At 36.1% G+C, this 25,944-nt stretch overlaps 2 protein-coding genes across 7 annotated transcripts in view; one reads left to right on the top strand and one right to left on the bottom strand.

Annotated features, from left to right (window-relative positions):
• The window catches only part of KIF2A (kinesin family member 2A), a 67,546-nt gene extending 50,957 nt beyond the window's left edge, over positions 1-16,589 (top strand). For 2 of the 4 annotated variants that reach the window (XM_019414317.2, XM_019414316.2), the window contains exons 17-21: positions 2,345-2,458; positions 3,324-3,474; positions 6,779-6,880; positions 8,821-8,956; positions 11,211-16,589. In XM_019414317.2, the coding sequence (XP_019269862.1) occupies positions 2,345-2,458; positions 3,324-3,474; positions 6,779-6,880; positions 8,821-8,956; positions 11,211-11,296 (589 nt within the window). In that variant the 3' untranslated portion in view covers positions 11,297-16,589. The remainder of the gene's footprint in view (positions 1-2,344; positions 2,459-3,323; positions 3,475-6,778; positions 6,881-8,820; positions 8,957-11,210) is intronic. The other 2 variants (XM_019414319.2, XM_019414318.2) reach the window with 1 other exon arrangement.
• On the bottom strand, positions 14,371-25,937 carry DIMT1 (DIM1 rRNA methyltransferase and ribosome maturation factor). Of its 3 annotated transcripts, none has more exons than XM_019414320.2 (12): positions 25,691-25,937; positions 25,293-25,366; positions 23,843-23,929; positions 21,669-21,730; positions 21,493-21,586; positions 21,357-21,406; positions 20,140-20,263; positions 19,676-19,768; positions 18,577-18,641; positions 17,739-17,802; positions 16,436-16,542; positions 14,371-14,915 (listed from the first exon to the last, which is right to left on the bottom strand). In XM_019414320.2, exons 1-12 carry the CDS (start codon positions 25,767-25,769, stop codon positions 14,873-14,875), a joined length of 942 nt encoding a protein of 313 aa, XP_019269865.2. In that variant the 5' UTR covers positions 25,770-25,937; the 3' UTR covers positions 14,371-14,872. The 3 variants fall into 3 exon arrangements, with proteins under 3 accessions (XP_019269865.2, XP_019269866.2, XP_053763311.1); XM_019414321.2 differs by having other exon boundaries at positions 25,293-25,368; positions 25,709-25,935; XM_053907336.1 differs by lacking the exon at positions 25,293-25,366 and having other exon boundaries at positions 25,691-25,935.
• Between the last annotated feature and the right edge of the window lie 7 nt (positions 25,938-25,944).

Genomic DNA, 25,944 nt, shown 5'->3' with positions numbered 1-25,944 from the left:
AGAAAGTTCCTCATATGTTCCCTCCTGATTACAAATCTTGAATAACATGTCCAAATCCATTAACCTCTACCCCAAGATAGACATTGTCTTGATTTCTGTGGCCTAATTTTCTGGTTTTTCTTTCTTTTTAAAAATTGTTTAACTGCCTGTGACTGTATCCGTGAAAATATACATAGGTAGCTATCTATATTTGAACATTACATAAATGGAATCATACCCTTTGTTCTTTTGTAACTTGTTTTGTTCTTTTTCTTTGTTCTTTTCTTGTTCTTTTGTTCTTTGTTCTTGTAACTTGTAACTCTTGTTTCAACTGAAGAGATTTTTCAAAATGATGGTAAAAACTGTTGGAAAATATAAGCCTGTTGACATTTTATAAAAAGGTAGTAAGATAAAATAACTTCTTTTAAAAATATAATGGATTATTATTCCTGAATGTAAGCCCTTAAAAACTTTAAATTATAGGCTCTGAACTGCAAACATTTATAGTCCTTTTAATTGATTTTTATAATGAACACTTGTAGTATGTAGGGTTTTAATCATTAATTTTAAATGCTTCTTATTTCAAAAGTGTTCATGGGAGAGATGAGAAACAGCTTAGTATAGCAGAATATTACCATGTTGTAGGATTAAAACAAACAAAAATCTCCATGTCTTCAGACTTCAAACTGCACAGGACTCTCCCTAAGGTGAAAATGTTATATCTGGCCATGTCTCTAGTTCATTTAGGTTCTAGTAAATGTTTTAATTTGTTATCCTGTAGTGTAATTTATCTGCAACGTGACTAACCACCTGGGACAAATAATTCTGTCTTTTCTTTCTAAATCTCTAGGAATAAAGACTTTCAACCTCCCTTGATAGCTCATTTGAGGAATATGATTCCTGCATAGAATATTTCCTGTTTGAGTTGGGCAAGAGGTCTTGGAGTAGAGGAAAATATTAGGCCATTAGGGTAATCTAAATTAGGAGATTCTGAAAGAATCCTAAATGAAAGAATCCTAAATGGAATTGGGAACAAAAAGAGTTACGTCACAGTTAGAAATTTAGTCAGTCTTTTTTGTAAATAAGTTTTCCAAAGTGACCATAAAGGATGAAGGGCAGCAGAATCCCATATTGAACCTTTGACATCAGACATTACCAATAGGTTAAAGGAAGATTGTAAATAGAAGAAATAGTTAGTTTCATCTACATGATATTATTAGTTTGATCTGTGTGACTGTTTATGACAGTTATGTTATGACATGATTTAGATGAAACCTAAAAGAAATAATGAAAAAAACAGATGGTTAGTATATTGGATTTTTAAATAACATAATGTTTGTACTCAGAGCTAGGTTTGAACCTCACTTATGCCACAGTCTCATTGAATAACCTTGGGTAAGATACTTTATTTATGAACCAGTGTCTCATCTCTGAAATGGCAAAAATAGTATCGCAAGATTGTTGTAAGAATTAAATAATAAAGTGACTAAAATTTACTAATCGTAGTATCTAACATGTACGAAGTACTTAATAAATATTGCTTACTGTTATGAAATGGGATTGGCCTGAAGGGGACATAGGGAATAACAAAGATGGGGTCAGAAAAGCTGTAATTTGGTTAAATATAACCATTAGAGACATTAACAAAAGCAATTTAAATTCCATTGCTAAATAGCCTTTTTTTTTTTTTTTTTAAGTTTTTTTAAGTTTATTTGAGAGAGAGAGAGAGAGGGAGAGTGTGTATGTGATCAGGGAAGGGGCAGGGAGAGGGAAAAAGAATCCCAAGCAGGCTCCACACCATCAGTGCAGAGCCTGACATTGGGCTTGATCTCACAAACTGTGAGATCATGGCCTGAGCTGAAATCGAGTGGGGCACTCAACTACTTAAGCCACCCAGGTGCTTCTAAATAGGCTTTTTCTTAACCAGGGTTCTTCATCTGAACCAAACACAAAAGATTATTTGAATGACTGCTCTCTCAGTTTGTACCAAGGATGGGTTATAGCTAATACCATTCTATTAGCATGAGAAAGAAGTTAATTCATTACAAACAGTGGATGCCATTAGGACTTAATCCTCTTGTGTTCTGTTTTAAAAGACTGCAAGAGTATTGAGGGCTTGTTAATGCTGATATAATATTTGTGGTATTGACTGCACAAGGAAATTTGATTAAGTAGTCAATAGGACAGAGAGACTCAAAACCTTAAAATTGATTATTTTTTCATTATTCTGGATGCAATAAGTCAAAACAATGTTGATCTCTTTTTCTAAATGAATTAAACTGAATACTGAATGAAAACTTGAAATGTGCATTGCTGTCTGTATAAGAGCATTTTCTTTTAATTTGTTGCTGTTTTGGTGCTGCAGAGTAAAGGAGTTTGGAATTAGTCCATCAGACATTCCCTTCTCACAGGGTAGTGGCAGTCGCCCCGATCTCTCTCCTTCTTATGAGTATGACGACTTTTCTCCTTCGATTACCAGGTCTACTTCCCTTCTATGCATAAGATATTTATTATAATAGTTTCTTTTGAATTGCATTACATATAAATATTTCATTTATACTTCTTTTGTTCTGAGCCATTTTATTTTTCATTTTCATTTCATTTGGCAGGTGGTGGTTGTACTGCATGATCTTCATTTTTGTGTACTTTATTAATTTATTTGCTTTAAAGTATTGATGTAGAATTCAGGCTTCCTATTTCCCCTCATATTTTTAAGGATGATGTCATCTTTGCATATTTACAGTTGAGAGATAAACTGTCTCATTTAAAGTGAGAAGTTTACCTTTATTTCCTATGTTCTTATAAATTTCCTTGTCTCCAAGGAAATAACAAGGATCCTCTTGATTTAGAACATGTACCCTCCCACTGTGTAAATTGAAGTGTAATCGGTAAACGTTTTTTTAAATGATAGAAGTTTATAACTTACAATCTTGATACAAAAGAAATATTATTTCACATGTAGCTCTTTTAATAGAGCATTATAACAACTAAAAAGTATGCAAAGTGTATTCTCTGATTTTGGCAGTAATCCATTTATTAAAAGTACATTTTTCTGTTTATATAATTCAATTGCAAAAAGTTTCTTTTTATTAGCTAATTATCATTTATTCCGTACAATAACTATATTTGAAATAATTGTAAAGTTACCGCAGTAAATTCTGAAAGTTAAATAGCCAAACATCCCTTTGGTCTTCCTGCAGATTTCAGGTAAACTTGATCTGGAAAGCTGACATCATCAGTCTTAACATGTTTAAATGAATTCCCTTTTTATTGAATAGGTTGGCATTTTCTTGTTCCTCTGCATGTGTCTTTGTTAATTTTAGGTACTTCTTATGTGTTTATAGGGTGAAAGAATTGACTGTGGATCCAACTGCTGCTGGTGATGTCCGTCCAATAATGCACCATCCACCCAATCAGATTGATGACTTAGAGGCACAGTGGGGTGTAGGGAGTTCCCCTCAGAGAGATGATCTAAAACTTCTTTGTGAGCAAAATGTGAGTGACAACATAGTTATAACTATCTGTTTTTAGTTCGTTTCATCAGTAGCAGAACTTAATAATTGAAAACTACTGTCTAAGTCAGGGGTCAGCAGACTGACAGCCTCTGGGCCAGCCATCTGTTTTTTACAAATAAAGTTTTACTTAATTGTGGCCAGTGCTTATTCATTTACAAGTTGACTGGCTGCTTTCTTAGTACAAAAGCAGTGACAAAGACTATAACGCTCAAAGGCCCAAAATAGGTACTGTCTGGCCCTGGAAAAAGTTTGCAGACTCCTGGGGTGCCTGGGTGGCTGGTCAGTAAGCTACTGACTCTTGACTGACTCTTGATTTCTGCTCATGTCATGGGTTTCATGGGTTTGAGCCCTGCATTGGGCTCTGCCCTGGCAGCTTGGAGCCTGCTTGGGATCCTCTCTCCCCCTCTCTCTCTGCCTCTCTTCTCACACTTTCTCTGTCTCTCTCAAAATAAATAAGCTTAAAACAAAGTTTGTTGACCTCTGATATAAACTATAATTTTTTTCAGATTTTATATCAATATTAAAGTTCGGGGATTTTAAAACTAACACAGGGAAAAAAGCAAATTTAAGAATTATGCATACCATATATTATACATACAGCTTAAAAACAAAATTAACTCGGACACATGCATGTATATTAGAAGGATACCATGGGCTGTATCAGAAGTCAAACATGGAAAAATGCTAATAACATTTGTTAAATATGGTTGTATTCTATATGTTTGAAATGTCTAGTGACATTTCATAATTTAACATATGATTCCCGATTACTCAAAAAATTATATCCCCCATTTTATAAGGACTACGAGGTATATTAAAAAGTAACAAAAAAGCGCAACACACAGTTTCACATAATTACTTTAACATATTGAGGGGATTCCTTTATGTGAGATGTGAAAGTTTACATAATTAACTTTTAAAGAATTTTAATTATTTAAATATTTTAAAATTATGTTTTAAATAATTTTTTAAAACTTCATTTTTAAAAATTATATAGTTTTCTACCCTTTTTTCTCAGAATCTTATAGTAATATTTTTTCATGATAAAAAGTGGCATTTACTAATTTCTTACTACATGACTTACATTTGGTAAGCATTTTATTTATTATCTGATGTAATCCTTAGAATTTGATGTGATAGGTACCATAATTATCTGCTTTTTAACTGATTTTCTAAAAGGTGAAGGAAGTCAACTAAGATCATACATATAGTAAGTGCTAAAGCCACAACTGAAATCTCCATCTTTCTTATGTGAGAGCCAAATCTTAGGTCCACTAAATGTATTGCTAGCCGCAATAATAAAATACTCTTTGGAAATTATATAACTTTAAGTTAACGTTTTTATGCTTTTTAACTCAAGTCCACAATATTCTAGAGCAACAAATGGGCATACTACTTTTTGTTATGTTGTTCCAAATTATTGTCTGTTAATAATGAAGGGCTTAATGTAGTGGTCCTCAACCAGGAGTGACTTGACCCCCTAGGGAAAAATGTGTGGAGACATTTTTAGTTGTCACATCTAGTGGGTAGAGGTCAGGGATGCTATTAAACATCGTACAAGGTATAAGACAGTCTTCCCTCGAACCCCAAATGTCAGTGGTGCCAAAATTGAGAAACTGGTTTAAAAGTAAGAGTTCTAAACTTTGAACCATAGAAAATAAAGAACTGAAAATGAGATTCTGACCTTAGTCTATCCCCCATCTCCAAAAGTTTTGAAGCAAAAGTATAGTTGCTTTTAGAATTCTTAACACAAACCATGTATTGTACTTAGATATGGTGCCTTTTACGGATGTAGAAAGCCAGAACAAGATGGGCCCCCTCTGTAGCAGACCTTTTCTGTTTTATTCTTACATCTCTTGGGTTGGGTCTTTGTAGGACTTAATAATTTGGAGACGCTGGCTAGATGACGAGAACTGATCCAGAGGTTTTTAAGCATAATATCATGAGTTCTTGCAGTCTCCTCCATATTTGAGAGTGTGTGAGTTTTGCCACCCCTAGGAAACTTTGAATTTTGCCACCCCTGGGAAACTACCTTGAGGTGGCTCAGAATTAGTTTTTAGTTAAGTATTGGTTCATGTGCATGTTAAGTTTTAACAAGGTAAATTAAAATGGGATAGTGTCTAAGACTTGCCTTAGAGATAAAACCAACACAAGTACACAAACTAGAAGATAATAAAGTGCATTAGAATTCCAGAAATAGTTGCACAAACAGAAAAGTCTTCTAAGACTGCAGGGAAATGATAGGAACTTGAACAATATTTTAAAGCAAAGGAAAGAAGACATTCTGGGCTTTAAAGGGAGGTGGGCAGGTAAAATGAGTAAAGTTGGTTGAGTGTGTTTATTGGAGAGAGAGAGGGAGTGAGGGAAAGAATAATGCCTGAATGTCTTAATGAAAACAGATGCCTGTTTCCCAAAGAGAAGATAAAAAGGTCATTGGCTAACTTGAATGTATAAACTTGTAGTGATGGTAGCATACGATGAAAGAGTCACATGTCTCTTTATAATATTTAACCAAAATGTGTACGTATGTTTAGAATTGTGTATTTTGTTTGAAAAACATTGCTTTTTCTACTTACAGTTTATAAAGTGATTTTAAGTAAATCTTCTCCCTAAAGCCACATTTTGAGGAAATAAATCATTAGACATTGGGGTTGGGAAAGAAGCTCACAAAGAAGGCGAGGCTAGAGAAGTTTTCACTTGATGTAGGACCACAATAGGAATATGTTATATTCATGTATGTGGATTTTTTGTTGATGAGGTAAAGTTGTCATTTGTCAGTTAAGATTTCTCTAAAAACTGGAAGCACGTTATATGGTGTAACTCAGAAATTAAGACTGAGTAAGAGTTGAGACCTTCCAAAACACTAATTTGATAGTCACAGTCATGAAAGACATTATCTTGAAATCTCTTTTCTGGTGGAAAGATGTATAAGACATACATATGATTTAAACTGTTAGTGAAAATTAAACAATATTGAAGAAATATTTCAGCATCTTTATTGCTTTCAATAAATATTTTTGAAAAGTTGCGCTATTCCAAAAGAGATTGCCTTTTTAGGGTAATTCTGCAGTAAAGTCTGTGCTAAATGAAAATTATCTCTTACTTAATATGCTTAAATATGGGATATCTTATTGTGGCTTTGCTTTTTATATTATATTTTCATAGTCTTTATCTTTCAAACCTCCTCAATTTTTAAATGGCATTTTTATAAGTGACCTAGAAAAACTATTTTTTTGTAACATTTAAAATGTAAAGTCCTAATTTTTAAAACTGTTCATCTTAAGGAAGAAGAGGTTTCCCCCCAGTTGTTTACTTTCCACGAAGCCGTCTCACAAATGGTAGAAATGGAAGAACAAGTTGTAGAAGATCACAGGGCAGTGTTCCAGGTAAAGTTAAGACAGGACCTTACATCAAAATGTTTCTGTAGGGAAATTAACTAAAAACTTTCATAATACTTCGAATATCACACCAATCTAAAAATTTACTTATTGTATTTATGTGTATTTTGGGGATATATGACACAGGATATTTTGAACACAATGATTGATGGTTACAATGTTTATTTTGCACTATGGTGAAAGAATCTGGTTTATTTACTACTGTTCTGTTTTATTTGCTTTCTTTAGTTGTCCATTTTTAGAGAAGGGTTGAACTTCTTCCCTCCACTATCCTTTTCTCTCTTGTTAGGTCAGTTTATTTGACAGCAGTAAGAAAAACTTCTAAGGGTTATCAGAGTAGTTGAGGAAATACCTTTCTTTGATTGCTTTAGGAGAGGTAGGGTTACTGTCAGTGGCAGATGAGTAAGGGGTGTTAAATCCTTGCCTGTCACAGCAACTCCTGACGTATTCATCCCATTGTGTTCAGCCAGTTAAAAGCACGTTTACTTTATGATTTCCCTCTTGATCCCCCTACTGCCTTTTTAACAAGAAAATATCCTAGAGGGTGATACTTACAAGGAAGCGTAGATAAAGTTTGGATATCATTATGGAAACTATAAATATGTTCTGAGAAAAAAGTGAACAATAGCTCAGTCTTTCTTTTGACCTGTGTTCTTTCTCTGATGTTGAAGAGATATTAACATGACTCAGCTGTAGACCATTTGAGCACCTGGATGAAAGGCTTAAAATATAAGTGAACTATTAATTTTATAAGTTGAGAATAGGATGTACATGCATTGAAACTGTTAACAGTTTTAGTCAAACTCTTACTGTGAGAATCTATTTAAAGGCCTAGATGTTTAGATTAAATCAAGAAAGGACACTTGTAATTTAAGAAATTTGTGTCCTTTTGGAGCAAGGTGTCTGTCAAAAAAAAGGACCATCGTTTCCCACTCTGCCATTTTATGGTGAAATCTAAAAAGTTCTTTGCTCTTTGGCAGAACTGGATGTTTTGAGTTTCAGTCCAGTATTCTTTTTACAATTCCATTTATTGTTCCTCCATACTGTGATCTGCCATTTCTTAAAATAGGGTTTTATTTTAAAAAAGTAAGTAGATAGCTAAGGAAAAAGAAAAAAATTGTGGGTGTGTGTGTGTATATATATTTAAACTGATACATGTATAGTTTTCTAATAGATACCTACATTAGCTAATTCTTACGATACACAGTCCAGTTATAATTAGCCATTAAATTGCATTGAAAGCTAGAAAGTGCCCATTTTTATATCCCAAAACTCTTTAATTCAGAATGATCTGAACTTGTTAATAATCAGTATGATTCATTACATTGCTAGGAAATGAAACTCCTAAATTCCACATTATCTAAAATCACTTAAGAATGAAGGGTTTCCTTAAAGCATGTGTGAATAGTAAGTAGCTACTATTTAGTGGTTTCTTTGACTCTTCTAAAATTGGCTGTCCCTTATAGTTAAAATAATTTTGAAGAGCTGGTGTTTAACCACTGTGAGGCCACAAATGGGGATGTAAATGCTAGATGATTTACAAGTTCTAGGCTACCATAGACCTCATTTGATTGCTCATAGCTTTGTTATACCCATTTTCCCCCAATTTTAGGGATAGCTACTAAAATTTTGAGAATTAATGTGCTCACTGATACTTACGTGTTTGATTCACACCCTTACCCAGGGCACAGTAAAAGAAAAATGAAGTTCTCTTGCTTGGCTTATCATATTTGTGTTTGTGTTTGAATTTAAGGAAATATTTCTTAATTTTATTCTGTAAATAAAGATGTTTTATACTTACTAAATTCTCTAGTTTTAAAGAATTCCATCTTCAGTATGTTTGATGATATTTAACATATGCCAACGTTTTTAATTGGTCTTTGTCTTACAGAGAGGCTTATTGGATTGTTGAATTTTTGTCCTTTTAGGAATCTATTCGATGGTTAGAAGATGAAAAGGCTCTCCTAGAGATGACTGAAGAAGTAGATTATGATGTAGATTCATATGCTACTCAACTTGAAGCTATTCTTGAGCAAAAAATAGACATTTTAACTGAGCTGCGGGGTAATTCCTTTTTCATTTTGGTGTTTTACGTCTACTTAATATTTGAATATAATTAGTAGAGGATTTCATATTGCAAGAGGACATCTGAAATAAAAATTATGGGCACCGTTAATACATTTCCAGAGGTATTTAAAGACAAACCAATCATTCTGTTTTTTTTTTTCTAAAAACATGGAATATCATTTCAAGTGTTCTTTAGTTCTCTTTTCTCTTTAGGCATTTGTAAAGATAAGAGCATATTATGATTAAAGAGGGAAATGTATTTTAACAAATTTGTAAATTTTATACACTCATTCAGATTTTTAGTTTGATCGGCCAGTGCTTTTCAGAATGCTTTTGCTTAGATTACGTCTTTTCAGGGCCATCTCTTCTCCAGCCTCCTATCTGCGTTCATCTCTTTTCTGTGCATCCGTGTCATGTTTTTCCTTTGAACACTTGTTTTAAAGCATCAGGGGGAAGGTTTCAAGACCTTGAGCAACTCAAGACCTTTCAGCAACTATTCTTTCTGCTTTGCTAATGAGGGAAGCATGTGACTTACCCACATGCCTTGTCTTCTTGGCTTTTTATAATTAGGTTATCTGTAGCTTCAGAAATGCATTTATTGTATGTGCTTATTTCTTAGGCATTGGCAAATTAGTTGTCTCCATTTATATGCGAATGGACATCTGTGCATGTGTGTGTGAAATGCAGAGTGAGACCCAATTGAAATAGCTAGTTTTTAGCACCAGACTGGCTAAGTTTTTAAAGTAGGGTCTTTGTGAAGTTGGTTATTTACATAATCTATAAAGAGTCAGCAGTGACCATTTACCCAATTCAGAATTGTAAAAATGTAGGATTTCTAAAATTTATTTTTGTTTTTCATGTTCTTCATACTCAAGCTTTGATTTAAAGTGTTTTGATCATTTTTCTAATCTGTCAGAATTCACAAGCAGCTTATCTGTTCCGAACAGATCATAATTCTAATTTTTTTCTCTGTAATATGTGGTATTCAATTCACTTGACTTCCTTAATTTTTTCAGTATTTATGTATATCAAGCATATCCATAACTTTGAAGAAATTACTGTCTATTGTATTATTCAGTCCTTTCTTAAAAAAAAAATTCTTTTGCCCTTCAGAGATAATTTTGGTGTATAAGAAGTATGAGAGCTTTTATCTTTGTCTTAGCGGGTATGAGATCCAGAAGTCCTTAAATTCCTTTCTAAATTTCAAAAGAGTTAAATTTTTAAATACCCCTGTACTTCTGAAGGGGGGAAAGAAATTGAGATTCCAACTTGAATCTTTTCTTCTAAAGACTATCACCTTTGTGCTGTTAGTGCATTTTAAGTTGGGTAATTGTTCAGGGAGCTATCATCTGCATTGTACAGTGCTTACCAGTGTCTTTGGTCTCTGTTGACAAGAGGACTGTGGTCACTACCCCAGTTGAAACAAACAGAAATGTCTAGATATTATCAGATGGGGGGGGGGGGTTGGTGGGAAACATCACCTGCAGTTAAAGAAAGGAGATGAGATATTTCTCATCTTCACAGCTGTTATTTGCCTGTCAGTTTACCTATTTCCTATTCTTATGTGACTCTGAGTTAATACATAAGAGTAAAACAGAATTGTAAGACCAAAAAATGTATTGTGCTATAATCCCCCGCCCCTGTCTCCCTTTCCAGTACAAAATAACATTTCTTTTTAAAAATTCAAACAGCTTTTGAAATTTCATAGCTTAATTGAGTAAAGTAGGCATTGGGTATAGAACCTTCTTAATATATTGAGGAAAGAAATGTCTATAGTTTAATAAGACTGAAGGGTGCCTGGCTGGTACAGTCAGTAGAGCATGTGACTCTTGATCTCAGGGTTGTGACTTTGAGCCCCACGTTGGGGCTTCAGTACTGAGTACTGAAAAACAAAAAGACTCAGTGTTCTTTTAGACATGACTATACACATTTAGCACACACATATCTAGCCTGTCTACACTCCAAAAGGAATTCAGATAAACTAAAATTGAACACTGTAAAATGTACCAAGCAGATCAAAAAAGGTCAAGGTATAGAAAAAAACATAATTTCATGAATCTGTGGATAATGAAACTGTTGCTATAGTTGACTATTGTATTTAGTTCTGAGTTTCTGGACAGCAAAGAACAAAAGGAAAGATCGTTAGTTAATGTTATGAAGTAAGACAGCTGACTTGATAGGACCCATGAAATTATATACTGTATTGCATGCGATGCAGTACTTACTCTCTTGTTCTTTTCTTTTTTCCAAGATAAAGTGAAATCTTTTCGTGCAGCTCTACAAGAAGAAGAACAGGCCAGCAAGCAAATCAACCCGAAGAGACCCCGTGCCCTTTAAATCAGCCTTTGCTGCTAGAGGATCCCCAGAACCCACATTACTGTAACATACAGTGGTTCAGCTGTTAAGGGCCATTTGAAAGTTTGAAATTTTAAGTGTCTGTGGAAAATGTCTTGTCCCTTCACCTGAATGACATTTCAATTTTGTGAAACACTCCTTTGTCTACAAAATGCTTCTAGTCCACGAGGCACAACCAAGATTGGGAATAGTGAAGCATTTTGTTTCATTTACCCAAAGTGATTTACTTTTGGAGATCCTTGCCAATTTTATTTTCTGTATGATGAAGTGAGATTGTGGACTTGATCCAGAGGTGAATAGTAGGGGGAAGCCACAGCATTTCCTTTTAACTCGGTTGAATTTTCGTAGCAAGACTGAGCAGTTTTAAATCCTTTGAGTGCATGCATACCTCATCAGTGATTGTACATACCTTGCCCACTCCTAGAGACAGCTGTGCTCACCTCTTCCTGCTTTGTGCCTTGACTAAGGCTTTTGACCCTCAATTTCTGAAGCACAGCCAAGATAAATTACATTCCTTAATTGTCATTGTAAATTACCTTTATTGTGTGTACATTTTTACTGTATTTGAGACATTTTTTGTGTGTGACTAGTTAATTTTGCAGGATGTGCCATATCATTGAATGGAACTAAAGTCTGTGACAGTGGACATAGCTGCTGGACCATTCCATCTTATATGTAAAGAAATCTGGAATTATGATTTTACAACCATATAATGTGGTTATAATTTTCTTAGCATTTTCTTTGTAAAGAACTAAAATATAAACTAGTTGGTGTATAATAAAAAGTAATGAAATTCTGAGAAGAGTTTTATCTTAGGATAATACATATATATATGCAGTGTGTGTTCCAGTGTGGTATTAACAGGACTAATAGTGCAATTTGATCCTTACCAATACCATTACTTAAGTTAAAGTGTCCATTAGCACCCCAAAATGTACCTTTTAAATGTACTGGTAAAGGAAATTGGCTTCTGATGCATGAATATTTACATGTACACTGAAAGTAGTCCATAATAGAACTGTTAGTTTAAGCCAAGTGTAGACAGTACATCACTCCCTTGAAAAAGAATTAAGCTAAAAAAAGAGTTGACTTTGCCTTAAAAGGCAGATCGATCTAACCCAAGCCCCATCTGTTACCTACTATGTGATATTTCATCATTATTTGGTGAGAATCACCAAATCCTCACCAATAAATTGGTCTAGGGTATGCTGCTTTTTAAATGGTGGCACTATTTTTACAGATTGCTACTCCAAGGAAGAAAACTGGCCACTTTTCATGTAAATATTTTGTTAAAAGATTTATATATCTCTCTAGGAGTTTTCCCTTAGTTCCTAGGATAGAGTCCAGGAGTAGATTAACAACAAAAAGTCTCCCAAGGATGTCTTGTTTTGATTTACTGTAAGGAACTAATGCTCATTCATTTGGGCCAAAGGGAAGCTATGAATAGAGAGTCACATGAGCCAGATTCCCTACTTCATTGTTCATAGAAACCAGAGAGTAGTTGTGGGAAATCCTACACCATGGTGAAATGCTCCTCTGTAAACTTGAAATCTAGAACAAATGTAGATTTTCACAATGTGCTTATTAATAAATGATATCTATGGAATGAGTTTTAGAGATAATTTACTTCAGAACAATCACCTTTGTTTTGGAAGGGACTCAGGTTTTCTTGCAGTTGTAAGATAACGTTCTATTTGTGTTTTTTCAAAGAGAAGAGAAAGAATGGAGCAGTTACTGTGGACCTTGCAGCAGCTGCTTAAAAAGGTAGTTTTTGAGGCTAACCAAACTTCAGAGGACAATAGAGATGTGAACTTGCTCATTTTAAAGCACAGCAGATTCATCTTAATTTATTAATTAAGTAAGATGGGTACGATCTCTGGAAGGTCTCCTTATGTTCAAATATGTTGCCTTATACTATAATGGCTTCATTCTGATAAGTGATCAAGGTCTATAGAAAATTGATACCGGAAAAGATGTTGGTGGTCATAATCCAATCCTTCAGTTTTACAGATAGGGAAAACTGAAGGTCAGAAAAGGGACTAAAAGTCAGTTCATGAGGGAAGAGGAAGTAAGAGGGAAAGCTGAATTAATTCTTAAAATTTTCCTGTAAGGATAGAGATGGTACAAATGAATTTTGCAAAGTAAGTAGTTTTGTGATAATAAAACCCTGCTCTTGAGGTATATTTAATATTTATGTAACAAAAGTGGCTTGATGCAGTATTATTTAAAGAAAAATTTTTTGGATCTGGATTAAACATTCTTGACTTTCTCAGACTTTTTGAAAGCTGATATTCCTATTAAAAAGCATTTATATAGGAATGTTTTACTATATCACTCTGAATCCAGATTTCCAAAAAAATCTGTTGAGGCAAACAACTTCCCTTCTAGGTTTACTCAGTGTACCTTTGTTAAAATAATTTGGAAGCAATCTTTCTATTAAGTTAGGTTTTTAAAAAGCCAATTATTAAGATATTTTTGTTAATTTCCTCATATAAATTATCAGCTACTGTAATTATTACAGGACATTAATAATGATTTAAACATAGTAGCTAATTAAGACTTGTTTATGGTATCTATTAAAATTCTCAACCTGACATTTTAAAACAAAAACATTTTAAAAATAGCTTAGAACAGTATGTGAAAAGGTACTGGAACTTTTAATTTTCCGTAAGTCATGTGAATACTGGGAGCCTGTAGTACTGGGAAAATGGCTGGTTAAGATTTTTTTTGTTTTAAGTAAGTTGAAGGGCGGAATTTTAACCTCATAGCCAGTTTTGATTTATAAAAACCTTTAGAATTTCGTTAAACCAGTGGCTTTCCCCAAGAAAAAAACCATACTATCTTATAGTTGATTTCATCCTAGTTGAGCGTCCTGTTATCACAGTTGACGAAATCATGCCTGGAAGTAATGTGCCCGGCACCACCACACGGTGGCAGTAGCAGACTCAACGCTTATCCAGAACTGTGAAGTAGCTTATGATGCTACAGGACAGCTTAAAGGTGTGGGCAGAGATAGAAGGTGTATAAGATGAACAGAAAAAATGAGAGAAGCAAAATAAGAAACAAGTGTTTTATTGTGCACATGAATAAAAAGAAATCATACGGGGAATATGTAACTTGAGTTAAGCATATGTTAACTGTCTGACTGTTTGAGGGACAAAGGCCTACAGAGGCCCTCATGGTAATATATAACAGAAAATAGAAGAGTAACATCTTTATACAATAAACTGTTAGAAATAAGTTTAAGTGTAAAGTTGTGCGTGCCTGCGGCTCTTAAAGATTACCGTGTAGAGACTGGACCCTGCCCTATGTTAAATATTAAAAACACCAAAACAAAAAAACAAAAAAAAAAAAAACCCAAAAAAAACCTTGGGTACTTAGAATTGACTTACTACCATAAAACTTCAGAGTAATAAATGGTGACAGTGGTAGTATTAAATCAAAACTAGTCAAGCACATAGTGTTCCAGTGGAGCAAAAGCATAGTTTATCTTCTCTGTTAGAAATGTATAATTGCGGTTTCTTTTTCTTGGGCTTGAAAATTCTCTTTTCCAGATACCTAAGAAAAATGTATACCTTCTGCGTTGAATCCATGTAGCAATCTGAAAAAAGAAACCAAAATGAGATGGTATTGAAAAGATAATTTATAACCTATAACAATGCATAGTTCCTGTACCATGAATTCTAAAACAAACACATCAAACCTCTGAAACCCACCCACTCCTAACACCAGTCATTAAAGAAACTTTATTCTTCAATTAAATTTCTAAGATATATATTGGTTAAAAATCACATCATTTTGGTGCCTCTTTTGTCACAGCCTGTATGTCTTAAGTCATGGTGAATTTAACCAAATTATCTTAGACCTCCACTATCCAGGCATAAGAGCTCACTGGCACTTGTGAAGCTATTTGGAACTGGAGACTGAAGAGAGATGAATGGCTAATCATCCATGTCCATTTTTCCTCTCTGGGCTCACTATTACTAAGGCTCAAATTAAGTACTGACACATTGCTTTTCTCTGGATACCAATGTATTTATTGGATCCTAGTTAGCAAACTGCATATGCTTAATAACCTTGAAGAAATTTGGTGAGAATGAAAGAAAATAAGATGAAATATTTCTTTAGACCTGAGATTATTTTCAGGATGGTGACAGTTCAAGATGGATTCGAATGTCTGAAAATGGAAGATCGGTTCTTATGAATAATTTCAACTCCTATGACTAACCCCTGATAAAGACTCAGTAGTTCTGCTAGCCTGTCGATGTAAAATATAAACCCCATTTGTCTTAGTTATATAGAACTGTTTCCAGCTCAGAAAAGTCAAACCAATTCCTTTGGTAACAATCTATCCTCATTTTTTATTCACCTCCTAGAACATGGAAATTTTAAATATGAATCGGCTAAAATAGGCAAAAACTGTGCAGTAAGTGATGGTTTATTAGTTAGGAAATCAGTTTTAGTGATTGAAAACTGTGAGTATAGGTTAATAACTACCTGGGTAACTGAAGCCTTATTTTGCTTTCATACCACTTACTTGTTTAAGGAAAACAAAGTTTTGTCTGCATTGCCCAGATAATTATGACACCCTTCTTTTATTTTAGGTGTGTAGAACTTGCCTCCGTCTACAAAACAAGTAACTATTTTATTAAACCGGTTGGTTAGAAATGAAAACCAGGTATGATTGTAAACTGGCATTATTTCATGTGTAGGATCTGTTTTAACAATAGCTATTCCCATCAGAGAAAAAGAATGAGATGCGACTATATCCATTATGCTTCTTCTACCTTCCAGGCTACTATGAAGACACACATTAAGATGAACTATGAATGGGAGTTGGGGGAAGAGGCTGAAGGGGAGGAGCACACACACCACAACACACATTGACACAGAGGCTATCTCCAGGCTCGGACTGTTCTTTATTACTGTTCTTAAAATGTTCATTCTGCTGCAACTAACTAGCCTCCATCTTCTACACCAAATACTATTCCATGCCATGGAAGTGCTATGCAATAACTCCAGGTAGCACCTTATACCGCTTAAAAGCCTTTAAATCTCTAATCTGAGGGTGTCACAGTAAAGAAATGTAAACACCTTAGGAAAAAAGAAAAATGTAATTACCTGATAAAGTCATCTATGTCCATGGAACGGGCCCGCTTGTCACTAAAACCTGTGCTGGTTAGGATTTGCTGTATTTTATCTGCTATGCTGAAATCTTCTGGTATTATCTATCAATATAAGATTCAGAATAAATGAACAACATATCTTTAATGAAGTCACATTGACTCTTTTGTTTGTTTAGCTCAGTAACTGATAAAATAGTCACCTTTATCTGCTTACGACAGTTTGAAAAGCCTATTTGTACAGTTAATAAGACTCGGACCACCAGTTATGCGGTGGTTCTTCAGTGCATACCAGATACTCAGAAAACTGAATGAGTTACTCATGTATACTCCCCCTTTTCTTAAAAATTCTGGATGGTCAGTTTCAGGATTAAGGTACTTTATGTCACAAAATAAATCAAGCTACAAACTAAATTTTAAAGCAGATGTTATTCCTTTAAAAATAATCTCACATTTTCTTGGCACAAATTTAATTTTACCAGCCAAATTTTCTCAAAGAGATAACCTCCAACCTTTGAGAATATTAAATATTTCATACCACACATTTTTTTCTCCAAATATTTTTCTTAACCCAGTTTAATGTTTTCCTACCCAGGCAGATGTTTTATGACTTTGTCCATAAGAAGAGAAACTGAAGGTAGCAATATATTAAGCTATATAAAAGATCTGAGTCCAAAAATACAATGGAAATTTGGTTTTATCTTTCTGCTGTTTAATTTGAATTAAAAAATTATCAAACATCACATAATTACTATATAGTTATGTGTAGGTGGGCTTACCCACATACAACATTGGTTAAAGAAAATGCTGCACAGATAAAGAGGCTCATAACCAAAAATCTACTTAGCCTATACTTTATTCTAATTATGCCAATTTCTGGATTTAAAAAAAAAAGTCACAGAATGGTAACTTTAAATCTGGAATTGCTACGTGAGCAACAAACAAGGAATGATCACAATTCAGAGTATAGCAAATGGTACATAATTTGAGCCAAGCAAACTACGCATGCCTAAAGCTTTAATAAAATTACGAGTCAACTGAATCTCTTTTTATGTCTAAGAACAACTGTACAGTTAAGCTTAGTGGTGTAATCCAGGCTGCTCAGCTCTGGTCCAAGAATATACTGCAATACTGACATTAGGGTTCAATATTAAGGTTGTGTTAGTTTAATATCACTTTTAAGGATCGCATGGAATGTGCAAAATTAGTAAGCTAGCGATGAAAAGGAGTAAGAAGTAGAGGGGCATTTTGAAACACAGCAAATCGAAACCGAAGAGACCACAGAAACTTTTTTTGCTTACAATATTATGGACCGAACAGTGAATTCTGTAGTTTTTTTCCAAAAGCTGTTGCACTGCACTTGACCTATAATATAAAGGAAGTGATATCACTATTACTCCAAAATCAGAGATTATAAATAATTTCCTTTCAGTTTATTATAAATTTAAATCTATGTTCCACATGGTAAAATTAAGGGACTAAAAAAGGTGTTAATATTTAAACTTGTGAAACAACCACAAACTGGTTATATTTAAAAGGTAAAGTTTCCCAAGTAGGTCCCATGCGGTCAGTGGCAGCCCGATGCTGAGCTAGATCTCATGAACCATGAGGTCACGACCAGAGCTGCAATCAGGAGTTGGATGGCTAATTGAGCCACCCAGGGGCCCCTTTTTGAAATTCTTAAAGGAGTTCTAGACTCTCCACAAAACATCACCTCAAAAAGAAAAAAAGAGTGAAATTACAGCTTTCAGAACCTCTTTTTTTCCTTTAGGCCTCAAATTGCTCTTACAGAATTTTTTCCAAGTTAATAAAATTGCATCAATTTTTCATAGGTGTGGAAAGGACCCACTACCCCCATTTTTCCAAGGAAAAATGAGACAGATGTGTGGTCAGTTTTTGGTTTTTTTTTTTTTTTTCCGTTTTGCCAAAAAACCTGATCTAATTCCAAATTCCTAGGAACGTTCTTTGTTAAATTTTCCTGCCTCCCAGAGTACCAAGTTAGTGTAAAAGGTAAAGTATATCTGGACACGGATAATCTTTACACTTTAGGATATCTGTTCAGGTATCTGTTACCAAATTCTAATACTTAGTTTCTACAGCAATAGTCCTTCATATATCATAAATGAGAAAAATTCTCACTTAAATGCCGCAGACAGTGTCTTGTTCTTCCTAACAAAGGTGATCCTTACTAGGCCATCCCATTCCTGAAACAGAAAATGGATCATTTGTTATAAAATATCAAACCTTGCCTATGTCTTCTAGGTATTGTCTTTTAATATATAAAACTGAAAAGAACCTTCTGAAGTTCTGTATTTTGATCTAATTGACATGTGTAAAATAAGATATGTACTTGATTTTTGCACTTTTGTGCACTTCACTATTTTATCCTCAATTTTAAAAATAAAAAAAAAATTATTCCACATCTGAATAAAGAATGTGACATTTATTAAAATCAAAGTACCATTTTCAAAAAACATGATTCCAAATAGGATTTAGAATATAGCCTATGCAACATCCCTAAACGACCCAGAAGAGGTAACTAACCAGTCCATTTACCACTGGTTACTGACCACACAAGAAATCATGTTTTTATCCAAGCCGACCGCAGTATGGTTTTACATCCAGTGATCTAACTACTTAATTGCAGAAACATGAATTTTGATTAAAAACTGCTACCCAGAAGATTACTCAAATCCAACTATTTTTATTTTATCTTGTTTTCTATCTTGTTCAAATTTTTATTTGAATAAGTCGAATAGATACAGGTTTTCCATAGTTATACTCTTTAGTATGCAATTATGCACTGGCATTCTATTTTTTTTTTTTCTGAAAGGCAGAGAACGTGCAGGAGAGGGGCAGCAGAGAGACAGGGAGAGAGAATCCCAAGCAGGCTCCAAGTTGTCAATGCAGAGCCTAGGATGGGGCTCAATCCCATGAACCATGAGACCATGACCTGATCCGAGATAAAGAGCCAGGGGCTTAACTGAGCCACCAGGCAGGCACCCCTGCAATAGCATTCTAATCTGCACTTTTTGCAAACATTTTCCACGCTTTTTTGTGCTTTTCATAATGATCTTACATCCAATTATTCCATCTACTCAATTACACAGATGTCATAATTAGCATTTTCCTGCTTGGACATTTAGGTTGACTCAATATTTTCTGCTGCTAGAGACCCACATCTCCCAGCTTGGTCTTTTTTCCAACTTTATTGAATGACCTAGTATTTTAATCTCACCTGAAAATTGATAGGTGGTGGTGGATTCTTGGGTTCTATTCTTACGACACTGGATTCCACCTTTGGTGGTGGCCTGAAATTGTTCTTTCCAACCTATTAATCAGAAAATAAGGAATCCTCTCAAAAACTGCTTGTTTGTTTTTTTTGTTTTTGTTTTTTTTGAGAGCGAGAGAGCACATGTGCATGCACCCACAGGAGCAAGGAAGGGGGAGAGGGAGAGAGGCTTAAGCAGGCTCCACTCTCAGCACGGAGCTTGATGCAGAGCTCAATCTCATGACCCAGGGACCATGACCTGAGCCGAAATCAAGAGCCAGACACTCAACCAACTGAGGCAGCCAGGCACCTCCCTCCTTTTTTTTCAAATACAGTTTTAAATTCGTGATTAAATATGCTTTCCTCACAGAAGGCACAACTAGATGCTCAAGGATGAGGTAAGCCATATTATTTCACTAACAGTCACTTACTTTCATCAGATGGTCCACACGTGCTAACAGCTGTGTATTGATAGATAGTCTGCAGTATAATTTATCTCCAGGCTTTGCAACTAGTCGGAGAGCAAATTCTCTTTGAAACATAAGTACAGCACATCTGAAGAGACAGTAGTAGAAAAGAGTAAGGAAAATGGTCACTTTTAACTGTAAACGTATCTTAACTTCAATTAATTGTCTTAGGTGGGAAATAGCAGTGCAAGATCTGTGGTTAATGAGAATTCATTCAGCTGCTGAGAAGGCAGAACAGTTTCAGATTTAGCTTTATTACCATAAAATGATCGTTCTGGCTTTTCTTTTTATAATGGCTGCACCTTCAATCCTTGCGTATGTAAGCCTTCGGCGATCAGATGAGAAAGTATTTCAGATAAGCCCGAGTCCATTACCCTTGCTAAGAAAACAAAACCCAAACTAACAAAATTGGCTCAGGAGCCCAGTGGTATTTATAGGGTAGCAAACACCCTTATGGAAGGAGAGGCAGGAGAGACAGATTGTGACGTTGGCGTCCTCCGGATATAACAGGTAAGGAACGTGGGCTTTTTATTCGGCAAGCAATGGGGAGGCTTTTCGGAGGCTCTTGAACTGGAGAAGAGCACCTTCAAAGCTGGGCTTTGACTTTCAAATTTTTTTGACAATGAATCAGACCAGGAAATACCTTTGACATTGCAGGCCACGCCACAACTATCTGTATTATATGTGTTTTTATGTAACTCAAGCAAAAGTTTCATAAAATTATAATCACCTGGGCCACATGCAATGCATGCTCTCTGATATACTCTATGCCATGTGATTTAAAAAATGACAGTCATGACTCAAGAAATTTAAACTACTAAAGGGTTTTTGACTTGGAATTTGAAAACCCCTGTTACATATCGTGCTAGAGACCAGTCAGGAGACCACTGCAATTGTCTAGACATAAGGTAATAAAAGAAGTCTGACCTGGACTAATGGAAAGAGTATTAGAAAACAGGGAAGGGCTGCCTGGTCTCAGAAGCGGGATTTATACCACACCTCCCCCAAATAACTATGTCAACTGAATAAAAAGGAAACAAAGACCTCCATACAAATAGATACTTTCTACAGAACACATTCTTGATTCTCCAACAGTTTTTTAATTGAATTGACTTTCATCTTTGGCTGTGTTTCATCTTTGGCCCAAGATATGGCGGTAATTTTGGTCTTTTGTCACAAACCTGAAAAAAGGTCGGTGCAGCAACAGCTTGAAGACAAAGGGGGAAGAGATCTGTAAGAGAGTTCACGAGTTACTTCTGAGAAAGACACACCACAGAAGTATGTTTGTATAATGTTCCCAACAATTTGGACACATACCTGATATGGCAAATTTGCCACACAGGCATCAAAGAATGGCAAATCTGTTTTCAACACATCACCCACCAGTACTTGAAGTTTGCTGGCCAGAGGCCTAATAATAAGGAAAAAAGCAATTAAAAAAGATAGTGTTTCACAAGATTGAAATGCACTCTAATTCTAACTTGCATACTCACGTGCCCTGAACTCTTTTGTGAAGTTCAGCTACTAGTCTTGGGTCAAGTTCACAGGCAATTACCTATGTTAAAAAACAACACAACACAAAACAAAAAACGGTATTTGGGGGTAAATTATGGAGCGTAAATCTTGTTATCTCAGTCATAACTCTTACATGATTAAGAGGAATTAAATTTTTTTCCCAATTCTACCATTAATATTCCTTCATTTATACTCTACTATTTCAAACAAAAAAACCCCCACCATTGAGATAAGTAGACTCTGAGTGGCACCTGTTCAACGGCTCCCCTTCTTACTGGGCTCTGGTAACACAGTTCCCTCCTTGTGCCCCTTGAGGCCTCTGGATAGTAACTCTCTGGCTGTTGCTGGCCTGTGGGTATTTCACTAATGTGTACTGGTTCCCTTAACCCCACTTTGAAATTTTGGATGCATTTAATTGGAAACTGAGACACAGAAGGTACCAGCAGCAGCCAGGCAGTATCCCAATCTCAGAGACTCATGCTTCAGCTCTTCAGATCTGCTCCTCTAGCACCCAATACTCCAGCCTCCTTGCTTTGTCCCCTGGAGCCTAGAGGCGGTAGCTACTCTTTGTAATTATTATTTTTGGGTTACTTCAGTGTTTCCATTTTATTCTTTTAGTCACCTAACAACTTTGTAACTAATTCCCTCTATTAAATACCCTGTATTGAAATATCTAACATGGGTTCTATTTTCCTGACTGATATATCCCATACTTTTTTTTGTAATCCATTTTTTTAAATTGAGATATGGTTGACATATAACATTCTATTAATTTCAGGTGTATAGCATAGCCTATATCTATATTGCACAGTATGTATATATTTTGAAAAAGTCTAGTTAGCATCCATTACCACACACACAGTTAAAATTTTGTCTTGTAATGAGAACTTTTAAGATCTACTCTCTTTGGGGTACCTGGATGGTTCAGTCGATGTAGCATCTGACTTCGGCTCAGGTCACGATCTCACTATTCATGGGTTTGAGCCCTGCATCGGACTTTGTGCTGACAGCTCAGAGCCTGGAGCCTGTTTTCGATTCTGTGTCTCCCTCTCTCTCCACCCCTCCCTCACTTGTGCTCTTGTCTCTCCCAAAAATGAATAAATGTTAAAGAAAACAATTAAGAAAAAAAAAAAGATCTACTCTCTTAGTGACTTTAAAATATACATACAACAAAAGGAGCGCCTGGGTGGCTTAGTCAGTTAAGTGTCTGACTCTTGATTTCAGATCAGGTCAGGATCTCCTGGTTGGTGAGTTGGAGCCCCATGCTGACCTCTGTGCTGACAGTGCAGAGCCTGCTTGGGATTCATTCTCTCTCTCTCTCCCTCTCTCTGACCCTCCCCTGTGCGCTCTCTTTCTCTCAAAATAAATAAATAAATAAACAAACAAACATTATACACACACACACACACACACATATATATATATATATGTATATATATATACATATATATATATATATGGGCACCTGAGTGACTCAGTCGGTTGAGCGTCCAACTTCGGCTCGGGTCATGATCTCACAGTTCATGATTTCAAGCCCTGCACTGGGCTCTGTGCTGACAGCTCAGGGCCTGAAGCCTGCTTCAGATTCTGTGCCTCCCTCTCTCTCTGCCCCTCCCCTGCTCACACTCAGTCTCTCTCTCTCAAAATTAAATATTAAAAACATTTATATATATATATTATATATACAATGCATGTTATTAATTATAGTGACCTGCTGTACATTGCATTTCTAGGACTTACTCTTTTTATACCTGGAAGTTTGTATCTTTTGACCACTTTCACTCATCTTGCCTACATCCTGCATATGTATTTTTTAATTAATTAATTTTGAGAGAGACTGAGCAAGGTAGGGGCAGAGAGAGAGGGAAAGAGAGAATCCCATGTAGGTCCCACATTATCAGTGCAGAGCCCAATGTGCGATCTCACGAACCACAAGATCATGACCTCAGTGGATATCAAGAATTGGATGCTTAACTGACTGAACTACCCAGGCGCCCGTTGCCCATATTTTTAAAGATAAAGCTTTTAGCAAAGGATCAAGGGTTGCTGTTAAAATAACAGCAATTAATTAAAAATAGATTTCTATTTGTAAACCAGGTGAGCTTGCCGACATAATGATTTCTGATACCAAAACACAAAATTCCCTTTTTACCTTTTTTGCCTTTTCTAGCAACTTTACAGTCATATTGCCAGTTCCAGGTCCAACTTCCAGCACCACATCAGTTGGTCTTAAGGCAGCCTACGAGCAAGCACGACCACGTTAGCTTTACTAGCACATATGAACACATCATTTAATTTATACCTATCTTTGCTTAAAAGCATATGGTTAAGAGATCTTATTCTGATCCACTGTTATGAGTCCTTCATGATCTATGTGCTTAACAAAATTTTCTCTTTAACGTTAGGTGCAAGTGGAAATCTATCATCTGTTGTTTTTTTTTTTAATGTTTATTCATTTTTGAGAGACAGAGAGCACAAGCAGGGGAGGAGCAGTGAGAGAGAGAGAGAGAGAGAGACAGAATCCAAAGCAGGCTCCAGGCTCTGTCAGCACAGAGCCCGATGCGGGGCTCGAACCCATGAACTGTGTGATCATGACTTGAGCTGAAGTTGGATGCTTAACTGACTGAGTCACCCAGGTGCCCCTCTATCACCTGTTTTAAGTTGGGGCAGTTAGGAGTCAGAAAACAGTTAGGAATCAGAAAAGCAGGAATAGCTATTCTTTCTGGGAATGGCTTTCTGTTTGCTATCTTACAAATGATTCCAACAGCATCTTTTCACCAACTCTGTCACTATCAGCACGTTCAAACAAGAAAGGACTATATATGAAGAGCTCGCCTGAGAATTGTAGCATGTTGTACCAGCATTTCTCAATTTTCAACTCAGTATAGTTTCAGGGATAGGAATACTTAGAAATTGTACACAAACCTGGGTGTTTGTATGTACAAAGCTGCAGTGTCCTGGGTACACACCTTTCATCAGACGCTCAAAGGAAATCCATGAGCCAAAAAGGTTAAAACATTAGGCCTTCGTTTTGCAAATGACACTAAGTCAAGATGAGATTCTCTAAATACATAATGCTCTCTCTACAGCTCTAGGATGCTTCCTTTGTAACCGTGAAAATATCCTGTACCACATAAATTTCATGTTCTAGTATTCAATCATCCAGAATAGTAAGAGAACATCCATAACTCATAAAGGAGGCACTGGATTGTACCATATAAGGTTCTTTGGGGGAAAAAAAACTTCCCAAGCTGTCATTAAAACATCTTTTTAGGCTCTGGAGTAAACAAAAATTGATAGACGGTGTCTAGAAAAAGTGATTAGGCATAGAGTAATAATACTAATGTGGAACTGAACAAGTCCATATGTCTACCTATGAGGTAAATAATCTACAGAAAGAATTTGGAGGCAGGAGAAACCCAGACCTACAGAACAAAGCAAATCATGCCAAAGACAGTCTGTGAATCCTAGACAGTTCTTCGATTCATTCCACAAGTATTTACAGAACAATTGTTTTGTGACAGACATCCTCTGTGCGCTTTAGTACTCCTAAGAACAAAATCAATAAGCCCACAACTCTCATTTTCCTCTTCCACACCCACCTTATCGATAATACTGTTAACAATGAGAGGATTTTTCAAAATATGTTGCCCAATCCCCGTGTTGAACATGAGTCCTGGAAGAAAACACGGAAGAGCCTTAATTTCCCGACGAAAAGTAGACATTAGACCGTCCTAGAGAAGAATGCAGGGTGGTTGGGGGAAGGTGTCTGCGCCAACCAGAGGCACCAAACGTCATGCTAGGAGCCTAGGTGACACCCTGTTCAAGTCCACCCCTTCTGCAGGAAAGGAAGCCAGAGGCTGCGCAAGGCCTGCGGCCGTCGATCCAAGAGCGCCGCGCCACCGGCCTCACAGTCCCGGCCCAGATCAGGGCCCGCGCCCCCGACTATGTCTTGCCCGGTGATCGGACCTGAGCATAGCCCCTTCCCGGCTGTCCCCACCTCCGGCGCTCTTCAGCTCCCGGCTCTGTTTAAGTCGATCGCGGCGGCGGCCGCTCGTCCCCGGCTTGATCTTTGGCATCACCTCGGGCGCGGACCTACAGGCCTTGCAGATCAGAGAGGACCAAACCCGGCTACCCCGTACTACACGTGGGAACTTGCCACCCTAGGAGTGCCTGGACCACTCCCCGCCACGTGGGGGATGGGGGAGGGCCCGGCCCCTGTTCGCCCTGGGCCCCGCCCCAAGAAAGGGGAAA

The sequence above is a fragment of the Panthera pardus genome, unplaced genomic scaffold (genome assembly GCF_024362965.1).
Source record: "Panthera pardus isolate Hobbes unplaced genomic scaffold, ASM2436296v1 HiC_scaffold_2, whole genome shotgun sequence".
Classification (NCBI taxonomy): domain Eukaryota; kingdom Metazoa; phylum Chordata; class Mammalia; order Carnivora; family Felidae; genus Panthera; species Panthera pardus.
Note: the sequence above shows the minus strand (reverse complement) of the source record. Positions and strands in the feature narration are given on the sequence as shown.